Below are 23,563 nucleotides of genomic sequence, written 5' to 3'. Positions count from 1 at the left end.
ATTTGAAACACCAAAAGATTAGACTGGAGACAACACAACTGACTGAACCTAGCCAGAACAATGGGGTGCTCTCTGATTAAGTAACCTGAAATGGCTTTATCAACATGGTCATCTAGAGCCATCGACACCCATTGACTTTGAAAGACCCAACCCCCACCAAGTGTGACTGGACAGCTTGAGGGGTAGAGCCTTGAATCTCAGAGAAGATTCCAGAAGGATCTCATTAACACCACAGTGAGAGTTAGTAATGTCATGTGACTGCTTGTGCAGTTCTAGAAAGACTATAAGCTTTGTCAGACAGAAAGCAGAGAAGAGTAACTGGGAAAAAAAGCCATCGACAAAGCAGGTCTCCCTCTCTCTCTCTCCAGTTAGACCACCACAGCCAGCAGCTACGGGGCAAGGATCGAGCCCCCCTTCTGCCTTCAGAAGCCCTGAGAAAAGTGAGCCCACCACTGTGCATGTGGCCTAGCGAGGACTTCAGGACTACAATTTCAACTGAGGACTCTGGGTCTGATACATTCTATTTAAATTCCATTTATTCCGGATTCTACTCCAACCACAAAAGCTGTTTTCCCTCTGTAATCTATTTGTGTGTGTGACTTGTGTGAATGTGTATGTGAAGGAATAGCATATTCTAGTACTTTTAATCGGTTTAGAGTGTTAAGAATAATAAACTTACATCTTTCTTGTTTAAACTCCAGAAAACCTGTCTGATTGGTTCTTTGGTGATTATATTAGAGGAACAGGAGCAATGCTCACTGAGGTGGTAAGTTCAATCACTGTGTAAAAAGGATAAATGCTGTTGCGGTCAAACCAGAGAAGAGGTGAAAGGGGAAGCCTGAGACCCCCTCCTCACCTGGCTATAACAACATGAAAAGGCCTTGTGAGTATTGGGATTACATGCCCAGTGATGGTGTCTATTAATCATTTATTTACTAACAAGAAATGTATGAGCCACATTTGGTTGGCATATTGGATAACACTGACCTAAAATAATTATCTGGATTTTTCTTTGAAGTAGATTTGTGATATTTAATAAAATGAGTGAAAGTATTTGGGTTTGTTAAACACAATTTTATTCAATAACGAGTAAGGTACATAAATTTATTAACATCATGGTAGGTGCAGACAAGTCAACTTAAAAACACAAACAGATTTGGTAAAGTACTTTAAAATCCATTGTGTACTTGCCAACATGAAAATTATACATTTAGAATGTTGAATAAACCATAACAATTATTCCGCTTATTTATTTACAACAAAATCACTGTACAAGAACGAGTTCACAACATCAGAAAGCGGTCCACAATAGAGTGGTTTACCAGTGGCCTTGTGGGGAGATCTGAATATGTGTTTCAAAGTACAGCAGTTTTTCTTTGAAGCACTTGTTCGTCCTTTGCGGGGATAGATTAAGCAATAATTTATCACAGCATTGTACTGGCACCATTACCATTACCCAATGTCTTGAGCTCTATAAAGTAACTGAACAGCATGTCTCCTATAAAAAGTTTTAGTTAGACCAGTTAAATTTGTAACTCACTTATCCCTTGAATTTAATGTAGTCTTACGACTGGAGGAGAAGTGAATTAGTTGTTCTAAGGTTTAAGCACTTGGACAAGCTTGCGGGTTGAGGTACTAAAACTTATTTTAACAAGCTATATCTTATAACCCATCTTAGCTGGATCAATTGTAAAGGCAAGTGATTTCTGTGAATGCATGTTCTTTTTATTGTTTACAGAAATGCTATATTTCATAGGCAATTACATTACAGAAGAGGCTTATTTAGTTAAGCTTTTCTACTAATTCAAACAGCGGGAAAAGGAATTACATGCACACCTCATTTTAATTGGGATAGGATGCATTTTTCTTATTTATATGCTTTTTTTCAGTTGGACTGTTTGCTGGGATGTGTTATAAATAGATTATTTATGCTGTTTTTATTTTAGGATTGAGACAAATCTTGTACAGCTTGATTGGCCAGAGCTATATCGAGGCAAGAAATAAGGGAAACATTCTTAGTCTCAATTATCAGTGAGGTGGAAGATGAACCATTTATATAGTTGTTTGGAAACCATGTCTAACATTCTGTTTTATTTTCATAAACTGAAGCACAAGATTAAGTAACAGTCAAAGCAAGAATGTGATTGTTTAAAAAATACCTGTTATTGCTAACATGTTGAATGTTGTTTTGCAGTATTTCTAATTTTGCACATGATCTACCATTTATTTCAAGTAAGAATAACATGTAACACTGGTTCAGTATTGTTGGCTAGAAACCAATCTCAGAATTTTTTGCCCCTCCAGTTGCACCCTTCTTCTCTCTGGGTTCCCAAATGGCCACACAGCCATCAGCTTCCCTCTACTAGCCACTTTCCTTCTGTTAGCCTTGATAGTGAGTGTTATCAGTCTACTTGACCATGGGAGAGATGGCAATTTTAAAATCATGAGGAGTTTAGACAGAGTATAGAGAGAAAATGTCCCCATTGGTGGAAGGGTTGAGAACCAGAAGACACAGATTTAAGGTGACTGGCAAAAGAACCAAAGGAAAATCTGTTTTATGCAACAAGTGATTGCGATCTGGAATGCACTGCCCGAGAGGATGGTGGAGGCAGATTCAATCGTGGCTTTCAAAAAGGAATTGGATGAGCACCTGAAGAGAAAAAAATTGCAGGGGTGTAGGACTAGCTAAATTGCTCTTACAGAGAGCTGGCACAGATTTGAAGGGCCAAATGGCCTCCTGTAACCATTTTATGATTTTATGAATTGCAACTGAGCTCAATTCTGTCCTCATCAAATGTTGACATAGACATACTTTTCAGCTAGGTTATTGGATAAGCTGGGTCAGTAGATAGTAAACATAAGCAGGAACCTTAATTGATTATTTTCCTTTCTAATACCAATAATCCGAATATAAAAACCCCTATTATCACCTTACCTGAGATCACTCACCACAGCACACACGAAGGATAAAAGCCTGGACCTTGCCATTCTGTATTCTGTATTCAATTTTGCACATCCCAGATCATCTCCTTAGCTGCAATCAATTTGTTTTGAGCTAAACTTCTTGATGCCAGAATCCACCTCCATGCTGCAGGAAAGATGCATTGCACTGAAGGGGGACAATTGGTATATTACACTCAACTAGTCAATGTAATATTATTGCCACAACTTTATGCAAATACATAGGTCAACATGTATTGTCTGGAATCAAGAAGGGGCACATATTTGTTGGTGCAGCAGCCCCCAAATGCTTGCATATCTCAAATTCTATCAATGCTGTGCATGAATCTCACTTCAAATAATTGCGCTGACTAACATCAGATGAAAGAAAAACCTCATTAGTATTCTGAGTGTGAGTGCTAGCAGATAGTTTAGATTTAAAGTGACAGTTCAGACGATACTTTATTTTTCAATTACATTTAAAAATAAATGCAGAAGGTCGTGAGTCTTTGGAACTCTCTTCCTCAAAAGACAGTGAAAGCAGAGTCTTTAAATATTTTTAAGGCAGAGGTAGATAGTTTCTTGATAAGCAAGGGGCTGAAAGGTTATCGGGGGAGGCGGGAATGTGGAGTCGAGGTTACAATCAAATCAGCCATGATCTTATTGAATGGCGGAGCAGGCTCGAGGGTCCGAGTGGCCTACTCCTGCTCCTAATTCGTATGTTTGTATATATAACAAAATATCTTCATGTTATTTTGGGCACAATGAGTCATTCGGATATCGAACATCATGCTTTGTGATGGCAACCTTTAATGTTTTTACATAAAAAATGTTGGGAGATAATGTTAAAAGTGATGGATCATGTCCAGCTAGAATGATAGTATGTCACACTAGACATCAGAATGCCATTGAGAGCATGAGAAAAATCTGGCATCAGAATAAAGCTATTTGCCCACAGAAGCTTGTCCCTCTATTAAATTGTGGCATCCAACTACATTTTGACAATCCACAATTTCTTCATATCTGCTATCCTGCCTGGTGGTTATTTCAAACATTAATCATCCCTTATGTAAAATAGTTGTTCCTGCTATCTCTCTACTTTTCACAACTTTAATCATACATTTTATTGTTTTACCAGCTCATTCTAATTTGAAGTAATATTCTAGGTTTACTTTATCGAAGCAACCTTTCCTTCTGTTATAGAGTTCAAGATTCTGTTGTCTTTCTTCATAGCTCATTCTTCTTTACACTTAAGATCACTCTTGTACTTTACTGCACCAGCCCCAATATATGTATGCCCATTTTGCAACCAGAATTGGCAAGTGTCTAGGTGAAAGTCACTCACAACCCTCTTAGCTCAGAAAGTTATGTGGTTTGGGAGAAATTCTTGAAAGTGGAAGAGAACAAAGAGCTAAGAGGCTACTTCACACAGTAACATAAAAAAGCAAATGGCAAAAATATATTGTATCTAATATACTAATCCTACTGTGCAGCAAAATTAATATATTTTCTCAATGTTCGAAATGGTTTAAATTAGCCACTTGATGTTTGACCAGTAATACTAAAGTAGCTGCCCTTATTTAAGTTAAAATAATCTAGAAATCATCACTATTTCTAGTAGCCTTGGCTAAATATTTGGAGCATTTTATGACTGGTATATGAAGCAATTTTGCACAAAAGTACATTGTGAAAACTGCTCTTGGCTTTATTGAACTGTTGGCTTTCTTCAACAGTTCTCCGAATCAACAAATTTCTTGGGCTTTGATATTATAATGCACGAATATCAGTGTGCAACACTTCACGTAATCATATGAAATTCCTTTGTCATCAATTTTAATAGTGTTAAATTGTTTATTTTTAAATGGGTTTACATCTGTAGTGAAATAATGGAAAGGGAATTTTATATGTTAATATTTACACAGCATAATTTCACGTTCATTTTTATAGTGAAATTAGATCTACACCTAGTTTTGGCTCATAGACCCAGTACTATATTAAAACAGCCACCAATTAGCTTTGATTGTTGTTCAAATTGCCAACTTATTTGGTTTTAGAACAAGGCTATTTGTCACTTGCCTTCAGCAGTCGATTTGGTTAATTCCCAAAGTTGACTGCTCTCGCTTTGGGGTTTAAGGCAGTTGCCAGAGTAGCGGTTGTAATGTTCACCGTGCCCGATCTCTTTTTGAAGTATAAACACTAGTATTTGACTACCACTCTATTGGTCACCTGCAGAACTTTCTGTGAAAAACGAACAGCCACTTTTTACACCAAACATTTAGAAATCAGTTCACACAAAAAAGAAAAAAAATATTAAAACAGAATTCTAAACATAGAACACATTTGTACACAATGTACAAAACTTTTTGTCTGAACTGTTAAGTCGAAAACCTGGTTATCTTGCTTATTGACGTTTCTTGCTGTTAGATAATAAAAGGCACGAATTGGTTTGGTCAGAACATGGTGTAAGACAGACGAATAGAATCAGTTTGTGGTCATTTCTTCCATAAGTACATACAGTTGAAAATGCATTAATATAGTTGCCCCTTAACGTTTGGAATAACATTCTGCTCTTTAAATGGCAGAAGTTGGCAGTAAGAAACTTGTTGCATTTTACATTCCATAAAACATAAATTTCAGCTGTGATAGAAAATATTGAATTCTTCCATTAAATCTAAAATGATTTGCACTAAACAAGTTTAATTCACCTCCCTGTGGCTGTGCCCTGATGTGCCACAACAGTCTTAACACTGATCTGTAAATCGTGCATGTGATTTTCTCAACTTCTGGCTAGGACCCTTTTGAGGTGCCTGACAAGAGATAAACATCTCACCTCAGTTTGGTCAGATGGGAGCAGACTGTGGGTATAGAGTAAAGAATTATAGTTTTGTACAGTTGTCTCCAATCAGTTGAACGTGAAGCTGAGAACAGGCCATCCTAGACTGGGTATTGTGTAATGAGAGAGGAATAATTGGCAATCTAGTGGTGTGAGACCCCATGGGGTTGAGCGACCATAACATGATAGAATTCTTCATCAAGATGGAGAGTGACATAATTGATTCTGAGACAAGGGTCCTGAATCTTAGTAAACTATGAAGGTATGAGGCGCGAGTTGGCCATGACAGATTGGGAAACGTTACTTAAAGGAATGACAGTGGATAGGCAATGGCAAACATTCAAAGAACGCATGGATGAACTGCAACAATTGTTTATCCCTGTCTGGCGCAAAAGTAAAACGGGAAAGGTAGCCAAACCATGGCTTACAAGGGAAATTAGAGATAGCATTAGATCCAAGGAAGAGGCACATAAATTTGCCAGGAAAAACAACAGACCTGAGGATTGGGAGCTGTTTAGAATTTAGCAAAGGAGGACCAAAGGATTGATTAAGAAGGGGAAAATAGAGCACGAGAGCAAGCTTGCGGGGAACATAAAAACTGACTATAAAAGTTTCTATAGGTATGTGAAGAAAAAAAGATTAGTGAAGACAAATGTAGATCCCTTACAGTCAGAAACAGGGGAATTTATTATAGGGAATAAAGAAATGGCTGACCAACTAAATGCATACTTTGGTTCTGTCTTCAAAAAGGAGGACACAAATATCATACCAGAAACGTTGGGGAACACAGGGCTTAGTGAGAGAGAGGAACTGAAGGAAATCAGTATTAGTAGAGAAATGGTGTTGGGTAAATTGATGGGATTGAAGGCCGATAAATCCCCAGGGCCTGATGGTATGCATCCCAGAGTACTTAAGGAAGTGGTCCTAGAAATAGTGGATGCATTGGTGGTCATCTTCCAAGATTCTATAGACTCTGGAACAGTTCCTACAGATTGGAGGGTAGCTAATGTAACCCCACTATCTAAAAAGGGAGGTAGAGAGAAGGCAGGGAATTATAGACCAGTCAGCCTGACGTCGGTAGTGGGGAAAATTCTAGAGTCCATTGTCAAAGATTTTATAGCAGAGCATTTAGGGAACAGTGGTAGAATCAGGCAGAGTCAGCATGGATTTATGAAAGGGAAATCATGCTTGACAAATCTACTAGAATTCTTCAAGGATGTAACTAGTAGAGTTGATGAGGGGGAGCTAGTGTATGTGTTTTATTTGGACTTTCAGAAGGCTTTCGACAAAGTCCCACATAAGAGATTAGCATGTAAAATTAAAGCGCATGGGATTGGGGGTAGTGTATTGTGATGGATAGAAAATTGGTTGGCAGACAGGAAACAAATAGGAGGGATAAATGGGTCTTTTTCAGAATGGCCGGCAGTGACTAGTGGGGTACCGCAGGGATCAGTGCTAGGAACCCAGTTATTCACAATATACATTAATGATTTAGATGAGGGAACTAAATGTAATATCTCCAAATTTGCAGATGACACAAAACTGGGTGGGAGGGTGAGTTGTGAGGAGGATGCAGAGAGGCTTCAGAGTGATTTGGACAAGTTGAGTGAATGGGCTAATGCATGGCAGATGCAGTATAATGTGAATAAATGTGAGGTTATCTACTTTGGTAGCAAAAACAATAAGGCAGATTATTATCTGAACAGCTATAAACTGAGAGAGGGGAATATGCAGCGAGACCTGGGTATTCTCGTACACCAGTCGCTGAAGGTAAGCATGCAGGTGCAACAGGCGGTAAAAAAGGCAAATAGTATGTTGGCCTTCATAGCGAGAGGATTCGAGTACAGGAGCAAGGATGTCTTGCTGCAATTATACAGGGCCTTGGTGAGGCCACACCTGGAATAGTGTGTGCAGTTTTGGTCTCCTTATCTGAGGAAGGATGTTCTTGCTATAGATGGAGTGCAGCAAAGGTTTACCAGACTGATTCCTGGGATGGCGGGACTGACGTATGAGGAGAGATTGAGTTGGTTAGGATTATATTCGCTGGAGTTCAGAAGAGTGAAGGGGGATCTCATAGAAACCTACAAAATTCTAACAGGACTTGACAGGGTAGATGCAGGAAGGATGTTCCCGATGGTGGGGGAGTCCAGAACCAGGGGTCATAGTCTAAGAATATGGGGTAAACCATTCAGGACTGAGATGAGGAGAAATTTCTTCACCCAGAGAGTGGTGAGCCTGTGGAATTCACTACCACAGAAAGCAGTTGATGCCAAAACATTGTATGTTTTCAAAAAGGAGTTAGATATAGCTCTTGGGTCTAAAGCGATCAAAGGGTATGGGGCGAAATCCGGAACAGGCTACTGGGTTGGATGATCAGCCATGATCATAATGAATGGCGGAGCAGGCTCGAAGGGCCGAATGGCCTACTCCTGCTCCTATTTTCTATGTTTCTATCAGCGGCTCGGGTTTTCCGTCCCACTGCTTTGGTAAAAGAATCAGGCAGAAGTGGGCAGGATAAAAGTTAAAACCTGGAGGGAAATACATATATTACTGTAAAAACAAGCTGGTCTAGCGCCAGACTACACTGAGGTCTGAAAGCATGCCAAGCCAATGAAGCCACATGTTCTGAATTGGGGGAGAAGATTTTCTATGTGTTATGCAAATACATTTATGAAAGAGGTGCTGGTGATTTTAATACAGAAAGTGGCAATCTTCCTCATGGTGTCGAAGTTGAGAATTCTGCGTTGCTAAGTGGACAGTGGTATTACTGGTCATTTCATTTTGTCAAAGAAATTAAGTCATGATAGCTTCATTTCAATTTGTTTTGCCTGTTGGACTGAAAACATAATTGAGTAAAAATTGTTTTTAAAACGGAGAAATCAGATGTCAATGTTAGGTTATTGTCACTGCTTTCAAAATCAGAATGATCCATTCCGATCCAATCATTTCTTCTATTGATCTAAAGCTGCGTTGAATTTTGTTACTGTCGTGGAGAAAACATGATGCTCCAGGTCATTGCAGATATAATGCCTAAATAGATGCACGGTGGAATCTTGAATCGCATGTTCTTTCAGGATGCATCAATGAGTATTTATGCCTGATATCTATTGATCTGTGCTAAGAACATTTTCTTTTGGACTTTAAATACATGCTCTGGATGTATGTAGCCTTGAAATCAAATGTGATATCCACAACTTTTAATGATGTTGCTTGCACTTACAGTCCATCCTAATAATCATGTTTGAATATATTTTATCAGTAGTCAAGAAGCTTCCAATTATTCTTTTAATCTGTCCTATTCCAAATCCTAACTCAGAACATAAAATTTAAAGCCTTATTATAGGGTCAATGAGAACTGTATATCTTTTAATATTTTAATTGCAAATTAGTGGAACCATTCTGGTGAAAGGAAAATAGAAGAATCCCCAACTAGGTGAATCTCATTAAATAGGCTGTTAACATAATTTGCTAGTCAAACTGGCTAAATAATTTTGTGGTGTGAAAAATCTGATGCAATCAATTAGCATTTGGAAGTAGGGGGAAGAGTGTGAATTGCTACTGGTGATGAGAATAAGACATTTTTATGTTACTGCTTTATTAGTAAATTTGTGTCCTGTTATTATGATGATGTGTGTTGGTATTAAAGGCCGTAGGCTTTCATAGATCAGTTTAAAGATACAAAGAAACTGAGATTTAAGATGACAATTTAATTAGTGTTTGATCAATACAGATGTAATGGGTAGTTTAATGCTTTATTTGGTTCAAGATTAGGCCAGCACGATATGGCGTTAACATTCAGACTGTTTGGCTTAAGAATAGAGCACAAATATCTAGTAGTGAATAGAATTACAACACTGTTAAATATTGTACAACAAATAGATTGTAATGTGTTACAAATCTGATAATTGAAGACCCCATCTCAGTAGGTAAGACAATCATTTTAAATGAAAAAAAATAAAGAAAATAGCTTTACAAGTAATTGTAAGTCAATGAAGAAATCTGGCAAATCTAAAACTAGTAGTAAGATTTCTAACTGCTTTCTTTGTGAAAATGTTATGTAAAATCAACTTAATTTCTTTAAAAAAGAATTGTCATTGCATCATTACCTTAAAATCTTATACTAGTGTTAGATTGAAGCATCAATACAGGAGGACGAAATCTTACTTCACTTGTTAATTCCAATTGGCTACATTACCACTGCAGTTCCTAAACCCCAACAAGATAGTTGCAATCACTGTTGGAGCTGTGCAGAATGGACATATTCAGAGCAAGTTATGGCTGTGTGTAGTGAATGAGTTGATAAGGAATTTCATTGCATGTTAAAAGGGTACTATTGTATTAAATAATAACTGAAGAAGGTTAAATCCGTATGGAGCAGACGTATTTATCCAGATGTTTATTCTGAATTTGTTATGGCTGTACTGCTTGCTCTGATGTGTTTTATACTGACATGAAGGCTGATTTTGAGGTTCTCTATTTAAATGTTAAATGTACTGGATTGAACGTTAAAGCCATTAGCGGAGAGGACTGCATGAAATGCATTCAAAGATTTTAGTAGTGTGCAGGCCCTTTGAGAACTTGCACACTGCACTGTTTTGATCTTCCAACCTTGGTTAGAAGCATTTTTATATGCAAGCCTTGGTCCACAGTTTGTTCCTTTTTATGTCCATCTGCTAACGTTTGATAAAACTCTGAGTGTGAGGTCCATCACTGAAATTTTGATCTTTTGCTATAAAGTAAGACAAGATCTCCAGCTATTTGACAAGTTTTGCCTTGCTTTGCTTTTCTTTTCTTTTAAAACTGGAGTTATCTGCAATCTCCAGCATGTTCTGGTTGTCTGCTGAATAAATGTCTGTTTATCATTTTGATCTCAAAAAGAGTACATTTCTAAATATGTTTCCTGACAGTCTGTACGCTAGTTTAAAGTTTATTCTGATGTTCACAGACATTGAACAGAAGAATATTTTGGAAAAAGGAACCCCATAACCACAGAATTGCTCTTCACTTTCTAATCTGTTCACAGTTCTTTGTTTCAAGGCTGCACTGAACAGCATAAGCCTCAGTTTCCTTCTTTGAACTAGTAAATACCATGTTGTTATTCTGTTACTGTGATATCTTCACTGAGCCCATTCCTGTTACTTTGTTCATAATCACTGAAATTCTTCAATAAATTGAACCCTCTAATATCTGTTACCCAACTTTGTAGTTTCCTGGAAACAACAACCAATCCAGGCGATGATACAAATAGTCTGAAATAATAGATATTTGCTTCAGGTTAAGTTTTTATAATTAGAGTAACAGCAATACTGCTCACAGGATATATCTTGTAACTGATTTCCTTATAGCATTTTGCATGTATTGCTAACCTTGGCAGCTGGCTGTGTATTTTGAGGAAATCAGGAAGACTTTTCGTGTAATGCACTTTGGGTCACTTAAATCAAATTGACCTTATTTTAGCTGTTTCATAGCTTAAAGAAGTGCTTTCATATCTTCTGTTCATTTCTGAAAGTGTAAAAGCAGGATTTTTTTTTTAACAGTGGTACATTTTTGTCTCTTTTTAGTAAAAAATACTATAAGATTGTAGGTATTGGAGTCGGTGAACTGGATTCTTTAGGTGCGTATTTGGAGAAGAAAGGCAGAAAGACTGCAAGCATGACTCCAACGATGGCTAGCATGTAACCCCATCCAATCTGACAATCTGCTGCGTGATAGATGCTGGAATTTCCGCAATATTTCTGCACAAGGGGTGAATTCAATCCAAAAGGGTAGACCAGAAGACCAGATGCCATGATAAACACTGCAAAGAGAAACAAGAATTTATTAATGTAAGATCTTACATTGTTACCCCATTTTTCTCTACCGGAAATAAGCATTTCCTGCATTTCTGGGCTGATATCAATAACAAATGATATAATGCACTAAAGTCACAGGACAAGAGTTCTTAACATTAGGGAATGCAAGGGATTACATTTTAAATCTGGATGAGTGATGTAGATTGCAACCCCCGTTAGAAATACAGAGCTCTGTTTATTTTTAAAGTAATATATGTTCATTTATACCAAAATGAGTCAGTGTACTTCTCCATAAGTGACTCTTAATAAATCTGTATTAGTGCACATTTATTAATAAGTGAACTACAGTAGGATTGTTTTATTTGTTCATTTTTGATTTTTGCATGAGAATTTTTTTTAAAACTCCTCTGACACAACAAATCCATTCTCAGCCATGCTATTTGATGTCATCTTTCCCAACCTTACCAACATCTCACAGCTTTTTACATGAAATAATAACTGATGCTGTTTGTGCACAGAGGAGTGCCGGAAGATATGGAAATGATTTTGCCTGTTTACCAGCTGCCCTGTGTAAAGCGAAAACCAATAACTTTGGAACCAAGTACCTTAATTCTTATTTTAGATTCTTGGGGGTGAGGGAAAGGCCAGATTCAGCATGTTAATTGTGTTTACAGTGAACTTCTGAACTTGGGAATTATTCACAACTCCATCCAGGTGTCACACAAATAGGACTTCTTAAAATTGCTTACAAATTAGGCTCAACCGTGATGATATAACTACAGTTTGAATTTTTATTATTGTTAATCCAATTTCCATCATATTTAATCTCCATAGTCTTGCCACTCACCACTCCAATTCCCACTGCTTAATGACAGAATGCTCTGTGACACCTACTTTTCCATATCTGTTCATTCTAATTACTGGCAATGAACTGACAGGAAGACTGCTTTTAATGGGGCAGAACTGATTTAATAGCTATTGCCTTAGTGTACGCGAGTGGCTTGATGTCTGATTGAAGCTGACAAAACCGAGATGACCAGGTAGTGAGTTTGTACGTTAGTCCAGTTTATTTATATACTCCAGCTACATACCTAATGGGGTAATTTTAATCTGGCATATAGGGTGAGGGGTGGGATGTTAAATTGGCAAATTTGTGCAACCAGACTCCAACACGTTACTTTCTCTTTAACTGGGCCAGGTTTTGAGGCATCGGAGTAACTTGCTCTGGAAAGGCAGGCCCATAATTATAATATTCAAATAAAGCTCCATTGCTGATATTTTCACAGCAAGTTGAATTTAACACCTACATGGGTTTGGGCGCTCTGGTAGCCAAAGGTAAGTGGCAGCAGTTGGATCCATGAGGTAAAGTGCTTTCTGTAGCACTGCTTGTGGGCCCGGAGGAGCAGGTGCTCTCCCATTCTCTTGATCACTCAACAAAATCTTCTGCCATGACGGGCTGACCCAATCCACAATGTCTCTTGGCTTCCCCACCACCTCCTGATTTCTAGTCTGGCATCTCCCCACCCACTCCCACCAACCCACAAAGTCTCCTGCTTTGCCCTACCTCTTGTTTGCTGGTCTGACATGCTGCCACTAACCCATGCTGTTTCCTGGTTGCCAGGGACTGTCCCCAATGGGCTTCTACTCCTGACATTCCCACCTGGCAGCCAGCTAGCCTGTCAATCTGGCTCGCTGCTAGGCGGGAAACAGTGTAAAAGAAAAATGATAACGAGGACCTCTGTTAAATTTGGCAGGATCTTCACATTCCTGGCATTTCCAGGTTGACACCCCCTACAAGTATCAGGGGCCAATAGATGGGAGCTGAATGCTGTAATCCCTGAGCTATGATCTGGAATAGTTTGATCTGTATTTTCAGTAATAAACTACTATAACTGCTTGAAACTGAAACAGTTAAATTTCTGCTTCCCACGCACATAACCACAGATGCACTTAACCTTGTGCTTTTGTTTGGGATGCCTCTATGTCACAGAGGCCACATAGAAAGATGAACAATAAAAGCACTTCAGTACCACTTATAATGATGGAGCTGAATAATCTAGGAGTGTTTCAATCTGCAATTGCTCAGTTAGCTAAAAGCAGATCATAACCTTTTATTAAATAATAGTTCAGTGCCGTCTAACCAGCCAGCAGAATCTACAAGTAAGCAATACCCTATTAATCCCGATAAAACAGTGTTTGCCAAAGTGTACAGTTGGCAGACAAAGACAGCAATCAGGAAAAAAATTAGAAACTTTTGAAAGCATTAGAAGGCAGCTTCTTAATTGGATTCAAGTCCAAGTGCTTTGTATTGCCAACCCTCCTGTCAAACCTAGGTAATTTCTTGGTCAGGCAACTGCATCTGTACATAGTGAGTTTTTTTTTGTAAGGTTGTGTAGTAGGTGGACAGATGTTGACGGATTGACCATACCAAGCTTACTGCATTGCATTGAGCTGTTAATAGTGTGATTTTTTTTGTTGTTGTTTTATATGGCTCAATGACTCTCATGTTCGTCCAAGATTGCTGCCTCCATTCTTTCCTATGGAGCAACTCCAAGATGCATGATGACACTCCCCATCAGTCATGTCTCTGGACAGCCTGGCAAAGAGTGACTCCATACTTGTAATAAGATTGGTATTTTTACTTAGACATCAAATACATTTCTGGTCCGTATATTCTCTTTTTAAAAGGAGGAAATACTTTGAACAGAATGTACTTACACCAAACTTTCGTTTTAATAATTTATCACAGGGTAAATTTTACGAGGCTCCAAACCAGTGGCAGTGCCTCAGACTCTATGGCATGGATTAGATAATTTGTGCAGGGGTGATTGGTGGAGAGAGGAAGGTCCAATTAGCTCACCAGAGATTTGAGCTAAAGTAATAAGCACTGGAATGTCCTTCCTAAGTGTCTCTACCTCTCTCTCCTTCTAAGGTCCTCCTAAAAACATACCTCCTTGAGCCAAGCTTTTGGACACCTATTCCAAAATCTCCTTTATGTTGCTCTGTGTCAAAATTTGTTTGATAGTGCTCCTGTGGAACACTTTGGGACATTTTACTATGTTAATCTTTAAATCCTGGAGACTCCAGGACAATTCTGGGACCCCTAGATGCCTGTCTTTATGAATCCTGTCTGGGAATTCGGACTTCGACTACTGTTCTGTAACATTTTCCTGAAAATGTACTCATATAATATAAGTAACATAACAACAGATATTTAAAAGGAAGGGTTCTCGTTGCTCCCTAAAGAACCATGCATCTTAATATCATCTGTTGCACCTCATGCACAAAAAGCTTTGCCTAATTTAATGTTTCTCCTCCACCTGGAAAGAAGAATGTGACAATAGTGAAAATTTCATACGGTGCGTAATGTTTATTACCTGAGATACTTTATGTGCAGTTGATTTGAGCGATGTCTATGCAGTTAACAAAAGATGCACAAATACATCTAAGTATGTTACGTTGGCATGGGTAAACATTACTAGAGATTATAGTTTTTATAAAGATTTATCATTTGTAGTAATTAGATATAATCATGGACTTACAGAGTGGAACACTGCACTTCAAAGTTACTTTAATGATTCATGTTTTTTGCTTGAATAAGCTGAGAAGAGGCTCTAAAAGCTCTGATCTGGGATCAATTTCTGAACTGTACTGATTTGGCCTATGGGTGCCTGTAGGAGTCAAGCACTCAAGTTGTGAATTTTATTTATCAAAGAAAAATCAATAGGATCAGCTTGATGAGCTGTGGTATCTGCCTTGGCTCAGTTGTGGTACTTTCACCTCTAAGATCAAAGATGGTGACTTCAATCCCCACTTCAGAGACTTCAGCACACAATCTAATCTGACACTGTGGGAGTGCTGCATTGTCAGAGGGTACTGTCTTTTGGATGAAACATTAAAGCAAGCCCCTGACTGCCTATGACACTATTCAAAGAGAAGCAGGGGAGTGCTTAACATAAGTGCACTAATCCCTTAAACTGGGCATCACCTTCGCCTGATAAATCAACTGAGATTGCTACAATCATGTGGGAGAAGCCCACCCATGAATGTCAGCCAGGCCTGGAATTTACAACAGAGGACCTCTATGGGCTGAATTTTGTTCAGCTCCTGACATTGCGCTCTGTGGCCGGGGCGGTGGGGGGGGAGGGCCGCCACGGAGCCCAATGCTGGGATTGCCGGGCCAAATCTTCCCGGCGGTGGCGAAGCTCCGTGGCGGCCCCTCTTCCACTTAGCAACGGGACCCGACTTTAAATATTGAAATTAACTTTATGCATACATTTAAATACAATTCCCCACAATCTTACTGTTGGATCCGGATCTTCAGTGTGACGGGTGGCACTCACGTGTCTTCACTCTCCCGTCCAGGGAAAGCTGGCGCTACTGAGGTGCGGAAGGGGGGATCACAGCATTTAAAGTGTAGTGGGGTTGAGGGGGGGGGGGCAGCGGGGTCAACTCTGCATTTTTAGTATGTGGGGGAAAGGGTTGACCTCTGCAGTTTTAGAGTAGTGGGGGGAGGGAACGAGTCAAACATTTATTTTCAGTGTAGTGTGGGGGCGAATGGGGGCAACTCTGCATTCTCTGAGCAGGACTGGCAGCCCTTTAAAAATAGTGCCAGCACCTGTGCAGAGACAGCTGACACTGTTAACTGCGGGGGCAGGGGTGCAGCCACCCTGTATATTGTAATGAGCCGCCAGGCTGAAGATCACGGCTGCATGGTGGCATGTGGATCGTGCATGCTGGCTGCCAGTTCTTTCGCCCGAGCAGGGAAACAAAATTCAGCCCTATGTGTTGCAATACGTTGATGGTTTATACCCCCATATGATGTTGATAAAATCCATTGTGAGAAACCAGATACATGACTTCCTAGAGTACTTATACCATAAGTTTACAATAAAGTTGTTTATTTTTTGCATTCCGCTGCAACATATAATCCAAAATCTGCAGTTAAGCTTTTCTGAACATCTGATTTGAGCCAGATGCTAATTGTATTGTTCCTCATTTGTGATTAATTCTGTTATCCATTATAATATATTTTACTGATGGAGTCCATTGATCTACACCAATTTCTTGTTCAGCCAAAATAGCATACTTCACATTTGATACAGGGTGACAAATATTCAGAATGTTATAATGAGCTCTGGACAAGTTATAATCAATATCCCAAAACTGGCCTTGACAGGGTGCTGTAAATGACCATATCTAACGAGGGTGGGGATTCTCCATTATGAAAGATCAACTGTGGCATGACTGTTATTGTGACATCTTCCATACGTTGTTGCAAAGCTTTTCATGTGTTGTAATGCCTGTTCTGAATGTGTTATTCCTGACAGCCTTGAACTACTATCTAGGTTCTGGGTAACCTTAAAATCTGACTCTGTTGTCATGTATATTTTCATCAAGTCCTGTTAGGTAAGTGATTGATGGTACTTTCCTCATGCCTGGTTATGATTTACTGAAGATGTTTCCTGGGATCACATAAAGATTTCAAGCTAAAACAAGAACAAAACTTGTTCTCAACTGGAATAATATGGGGATTTCCCATTCTATGAATTGCTATATGACGCCAAAACTAATCCATGCAAATAAACGATTAAGCAGGTGCTTTTATACTATTGCATCATTTTAGCACTAATCTGGTGCAAATTGTATCCTCTGCAGCAAAAAAGGCGAATGGCTGAATGAAAGCCAAATTGTTCGCTAAATTGATTTTTGTACTTTTAGAGAAAATGGTTCTTAATAGAAAGTTGTAATGTATATAATGCATAGCATATTTCCTGGTAAACAGTTGGTTGAGGATATTATATTGTAGTGATCTTTTAGTGCTAATTTATCAACATCAAGCTGTCTATACCAAAGATCTGGGCACATGTCATACCTCAGTACGAAAGAATTGTTGACTAATACCAAATTTAGGGCAACCGTCTGTATTTATGTAATGCTCCTCCTGTAGTGGACCCCTCTCCCTCAAAAGGTTGTTGAGGCTAGATGAATTAAAATATCAAAACCTTACCTAAAATATTAATCTCAGTTATCCTGTATCAAAGGAAGATAAATGGAATTAATATGCAGATCAGCCATGCTCTAAATGAATGACAGAACAGGATTGAGGGGCTGAATAGCCTACTCTTGTATGTTCCCATGTTCCTGTAAAGGAAATAGAGCATTTTTTTCTCCTCTTCTCATTTGTTTCATTCCTGCCCATTGCAGCTGACCAAGGAATTGCTGTAACTATAGAGCAAAACTGGTCTGAGTATATTGGAGTATTTAAGAGATGGATACCACATGGAATGGTAGTATGGAAATCTAATGATGAAAAGACTTAAAACACAGTCAAAGAGAAGAGTTTTAAGGCGGTTTTTGAAAAGAAGGAAGGAGGTAGCAAGTAAATGTGGTTTTGGAAGAGTGTTCCAGAGGGCATGGGCATCAAGACTGAAATAATTTTGATGATAGATTGGGAGTGAAGAGCAACTGAAGTCAAACAGAACAAACACCCAGAGCAGATAACTGATTCAGGATTAAATGATACTTTAAATAGAGCTGGTATTTTATCTATTGAGAAAAGGAACTGAGGATTAATTATTAATAAAACTGTTTAATTGCAGGTAATAGGAATGGACTTGGTGCTCCCAACATTAGGGGCTCAACAGGTTACTGAGGAGGGGGGAACCTGTAATTGAATAATCATACACTAATATTGGACACTAATGGAGCAGGATTGGTGGACAAAATGGCCTTTTCTTGCTTTCGGATGTTATGTCCTTCTGTCAGAGATGCTCAACTGGAGAAGGTTGTTCACTCGGGTAAAGCAAGGCTGTGAAGGATTTGAAAAGACAACAAAAATCATGAAGTTGTTTAGCTTGCTGACAATACAGCTTAGGAAGGATGGGATTTTAAAGCAACTGTTCAACCTTAATGTTTATTAACCACTAATGTGGTTTGCTGATTATGATATCACTGCAACCTCTCAGCCAAATAACTACCTTTTAAAATAACAAATCTAGATGAAGGGCCAAGGCCTGCATAGTGTAGGACGTCATCAAGGTTAGAAATAGTAGAGGAAAGGATGAGCTAAATCAAAAAGCACATTCTAGATGCTGCTAAGCAAAGCATTGCCAGCTTTCTATTACCCCACATGTTCAATGCTTCTCTGATTTGTAATTTATAGTGTTTTGTTATATCAGGTTATCATGAAAGATCTCTGTTATTTCTGAGGCGCAACTGCTGGCTGGTCAGAAGCCTGTGCGAGATGTTTTGTTCACTTGTTCATGAAAGTAGTTGATCCTGAACTACTTATTGGATTCTAATAAAGAATACCATGAAGCAGATCATGTACATATTTACTGGAAAGCATCGCTATAATCCATCACAATGTAGACAATTCAGTTGGGAGGGAGAGGGTAGCATTGCTTTATTTGCATGGCTGAGGTGGCATAACACATTTGTGACTTAAATGCCATAGAAGTACTTTGCACCCTGCCAAAATAATGTTTTCTTTGTTTGCACATTCTGTACAAGATGAAGTGAGACAATGGTGGGCAATGGTGTGTGTGCATCAAATGTGGTTCTCAGTGTCTGTGCGCAATACATGATTCATTGAGTTTCTGTCTTATCCCTGTCTACAATGCTGTGTTTATAAGCATGTGCTACTAAAGAACAATCAATATTTAATTCAACATCTATTTCAGAATTGCAGGCATCAATCCCAAGAGAAGTCACATAAAAGAAAAATCAACTCCCATTACCTACTCTAGCATTGAGGTCGGCTTCATGCATACAATGAAACTAAATGCCAAAGTATGCTTGAGAAATTAACAGCTTATTACTCAACAATGCTATTTCATGCTGTTGAAATGGTGCTACAACCCACTGCAATGCCGAAGAAGAGTTGAGGCAGATGATTGAAATGGTCCTGAAATTTTTTAACAAAAGCTCTTCAAAGCTTGGATTGGAAGGATGGAATTAATTTAGCAAAACATTGCAGGAAATATGAAATAAAACCAGAAAACTCTAGAAACACTCAGCAGGTCAGCCAGCATCTGTGGAAAGAGGAAGGTAGGGTTAATGTTTCAACTTGATGACCTTTCAACAGAAGGACTGAGTGTTGACAGCATTTTCTGTTGTTTATTGTGTAACTCATTGTCTGTGAAGTGTTTTGAGACTTTTTGACATAAAATACATTTTAAATGCAAGCATACCTTTCTTAATACATATATTTTATAAAATAACTTTGAGTCGAGAGTCTCCATGAAGGAGGACGGTTGGGAATAGAACATAAGGTTTATTTAATTTTGGTGCATTTCCAGCAGAGTAAGTGGTTTTATATTTGAACATACTAATAATCGTATGAGGTGTTGCTTTAGTAGCTTTTAGCAAGAAAGTTGTGCAATAACAATTGAATGGAACAGTTCTTCTAACATCAACAAAGTGGAAGGTGTATTACATGACAGCTATAATAGTAATACAAGAAAACACCTCATAACTACAATCAAAGCAAAATACTGCAGATGCTGGAAATCTGAAATAAAAACAAGAAATGCTGGAAATACTCAGCAGGTCTGGTAGCATCTGTGGAGAGAGAACCAGAGTTAACATTTCAGGTCAGTGACCTTTCGTCAGAACTGGCAAATGTTAGAAATGTAATAGGTTTTAAGCAAATAAAGCAGGGGTGGGGCAAGAGATAACAAAGGGCAAGGTGTTGAAAGGACAGAGGGTGGGAAGGATCTGTAGGAAGGGGATGAGGTGTTGGGGGTAACAGAGGAGTGGACCAGGGTGTCGCAGAGGGAACACTGTGGTTGGCAGGGCTCTCAACCATGTCCATCCCATTTCCCGCACCTCTCCCCTCACCCCTTCCCCTCCCTCCCGGAACTGTGACAGAGTTCCCCTTGTCCTCACTTTCCACCCCACCAGCCTCCATATCCATAGGATCATCCTCCGCCATTTCCGCCACATCCAGCGTGATGCCACGACCAAACGCATCTTCCCCTCCCCTCCCCTGTCAGCATTCCAAAGGGATCGTTCCCTCCGCGACACCCTGGTCCGCTCCTCTTATGGTGCCTTGGCAACATAGCTGAACCCCCAGCTTTAGAGGAATCTACCCATAACCCACGGTTACGTCATTGTACATGATGGAATCTGAACTCACGAGATTAAGATGCTACAGTATGAGAGCAATGGAATCTAATCTTTTGACTGGATTTCAACTTTTAAATCCTCTTACTCCTCATATAATTTCTCAGAATTAAGTATCTCTAGCATTTGATATGAAAAATGTAAGTATAGATTGTCATAGGCTGCAAATTATCACCGTATGTGTGTGATAGAGGGCATTTCATGACAAGACAGGATGTTTGCTGGCTAGTGGGTGGATGCTGTCAAGCATGTAATAAATCTGACTCTGACAGAAAATTTCAAGGTTGTGAAAAAATCAGTGACTTTTTATGAAAGTAGATATTTAGCACTCTCACTGCTGGGTTCGATGTTGTGGGTTTGAGTCCATGTCCCGAACTAGGCTGACATTCCACAGCAGTGCTAAGGCAAGATTGTCAAAGTACCATTCTACAGATGAGATGTTCAACCCATCTGCTGATTCAGATGAACATTAAAAATCCCAGTATACTATGTGAAGAACAGGTAGTTCTCCTAGAGTCCCGGCCAACAATCATCATTTAATAATGTCACTTGGTGGGGAAAAATGCCGATTAACTGGCTGTTCACCTGATTGCTGTTTGGGAACTTTGCAGAGTGTTTGTCATGTTTACAAATACTCCTAAGATTCATAGAGTCATAGAGTCGTACAGCATAGAAACAGTCCCTTCGGCCCACCGCGTCCATGCCGACCATAATGCCTATCTATACTAATCCCACCTGCCTGCATTAATTCCATATCCCTCTATGCCTTGCTCATTCAAGTACCTGTCCAGATGCCTCTTAAATGTCGCTACTGTTCCTGCCTCCACCACCTCCTCAGACAGCTCATTCCAGATACCCACTATTCTTTGTGTGAAAAATTTACCCCTTTGATCCCCTTTAAACCTCCTCCCTCTCACCTTAAATCTATGCCCTCTAGTTTTAGTCACTCTACCATGGGAAACAGACTCTGGCTATCTACCCTATCTATGCCTCTCATAATTTTATATACCTCTATCATGTCCCCTCTCAACCTCCTTCGCTCCAGGGAAAACAGACCCAGCCTATCCAATCTCTCTTTATAACTCAAGCCCTCCAAACCAGGCAACATCCTTGTGAATCTTTTCTGCACCCTCTCTAGCTTAATCACATCTTTCCTGTAGTGCGGCGACCAGAACTGCACACAGTACTCCAAATGCGGCCTAACCAACGTCATGTACAACTGTAACATGACGTCCCAACTCTTGTACTCAATGCCTCGGTCAATGAAGGCAAGCTTGCCATACGCCTTCTTCACCACCCTGTCTACCTGTGTTGCCACTTTCAGGGAACTATGTACTTGCACCCCAAGGTCTCTCTGCTCAAGAACACTCTTTAGGGCCCTGCCATTCACTGTATATGTCCTGCCCTGGTTTAACTTCCCAAAATGCATCACTTCACACTTGTCTGCGTTAAATTCCATTTGCCACTCCCTTGCCCACTTTCCCAGTTGATCTATATCTTGTTGTAACCTTAAACAACCTTCTTCACTGTCCACTATACCACCAATTTTGGTATCATCTGCAAACTTACTAATCATGCCCCTTACATTCACATCCAAGTCATTAATATATATGACAAACAACAGAGGGCCCAGCACCGAATCCTGCTGCACACTACTGGTCACCGGCCTCCAATCTGAAAAACAACCCTCCACTACCACCCTCTGCCTCCTATCACCAAGCCAATTTTGTATCCAATTTGCTAGCTCACCCTGGATCCCATGTGTTCAAACCTTCTAGACCAGCCTACCATGCGGGACCTTGTCAAAGGCCTTGCTAAAGTCCATGTAGACAATATCCATCGCCCTGCCCTCGTCAATCCTCTTGGTTATCTCCTCAAAAAACTCAATCAAATTCGTGAGACATGATTTCCCACGCACAAAGCCATGTTGACTATCCGTAATCAGACCATGCCTTTCCAGATGCATATAAATCCTGTCTCTCAGAATCCCTTCCAATAACTTTCCCACCACTGATGTAAGGCTCACCAGCTTGTAGTTCTCTGGCTTACCCCTGCTGCCCTTCTTAAATAAAGGCACAACATTAGCTATCCTCCAGTCTTCCGGTACCTCACCCGTGGCTAACGATGATACAAAAATCTCTGCCAGGGCCCCAGCAATCTTCTCCCTTGCTTCCCATAGCATCCTAGGATACACCTGGTCAGGCCCTGGGGATTTATCCACCTTAATGCACTTCAAAACCTCCAACACCTCCTCTTTTGTAATGTTGATATGCTCCAGGATATCGGTGTTCCCTCCCTTGAACTCACTAGCTTCCATGACCTCCACGGTAAATACGGACGAGAAATATTCATTTAAGACCTCACCCATTTCCTGTGGCTCCACACATAGATTGCTACGCTGATCCTTAAGGGGACCTACTCTTTCCCTAGCTACCCTTTTACTCTTAATATACTTATAGAATCTTTTAGGATTCTCCTTTATCTTATCTGCCAGGGAAATCTCATGGCCCCTTTTCGCCCTCCTAATTTCCTTCTTAAGTGTAGTGCTACATCCCCTATACTCCTCGAGGGACTAGCTCGATCCCAGCTGCCTATACCTGACATATGCCTCCTTCTTTGTCCTGACCAGATCCTCAGTATCCCTCATCAACCAAGGTTCCCTAAACTTGTCAGCCTTGCCCTTCCATCTAACAGGAACATGCCGGCCCTGAACTCTTCCTATCTCACTTTTAAAAGCATCCCACTTGACAGACGTCTCTTTACCTGTAAACCGCCTCTCCCATTCAACTTTTGAGAGTTCCTGTCTGATGCCATCGAAATTAACCTTCCCCCAATTTAGGACTTCAACCTGAAGACCAGTCCTATCCTG

The 23,563-nt window shown here is 39.7% G+C and overlaps 1 protein-coding gene across 1 annotated transcript in view; it reads right to left on the bottom strand.

The window, feature by feature from the left end:
* Nucleotides 1-1,104: 1,104 nt before the first annotated feature.
* LOC137346751 (LHFPL tetraspan subfamily member 7 protein) overlaps nt 1,105-23,563 on the bottom strand; it is a 312,700-nt gene continuing 290,241 nt past the window's right edge. The window contains exon 3 of the mRNA XM_068010530.1: nt 1,105-11,570. Within this exon, the coding sequence (XP_067866631.1) occupies nt 11,344-11,570 (227 nt within the window). The 3' untranslated portion in view covers nt 1,105-11,343. The remainder of the gene's footprint in view (nt 11,571-23,563) is intronic.

The sequence above is a fragment of the Heterodontus francisci genome, chromosome 30, assembly GCF_036365525.1.
Source record: "Heterodontus francisci isolate sHetFra1 chromosome 30, sHetFra1.hap1, whole genome shotgun sequence".
Taxonomy (NCBI): Eukaryota; Metazoa; Chordata; class Chondrichthyes; order Heterodontiformes; family Heterodontidae; genus Heterodontus; species Heterodontus francisci.
Note: the sequence above shows the minus strand (reverse complement) of the source record. Positions and strands in the feature narration are given on the sequence as shown.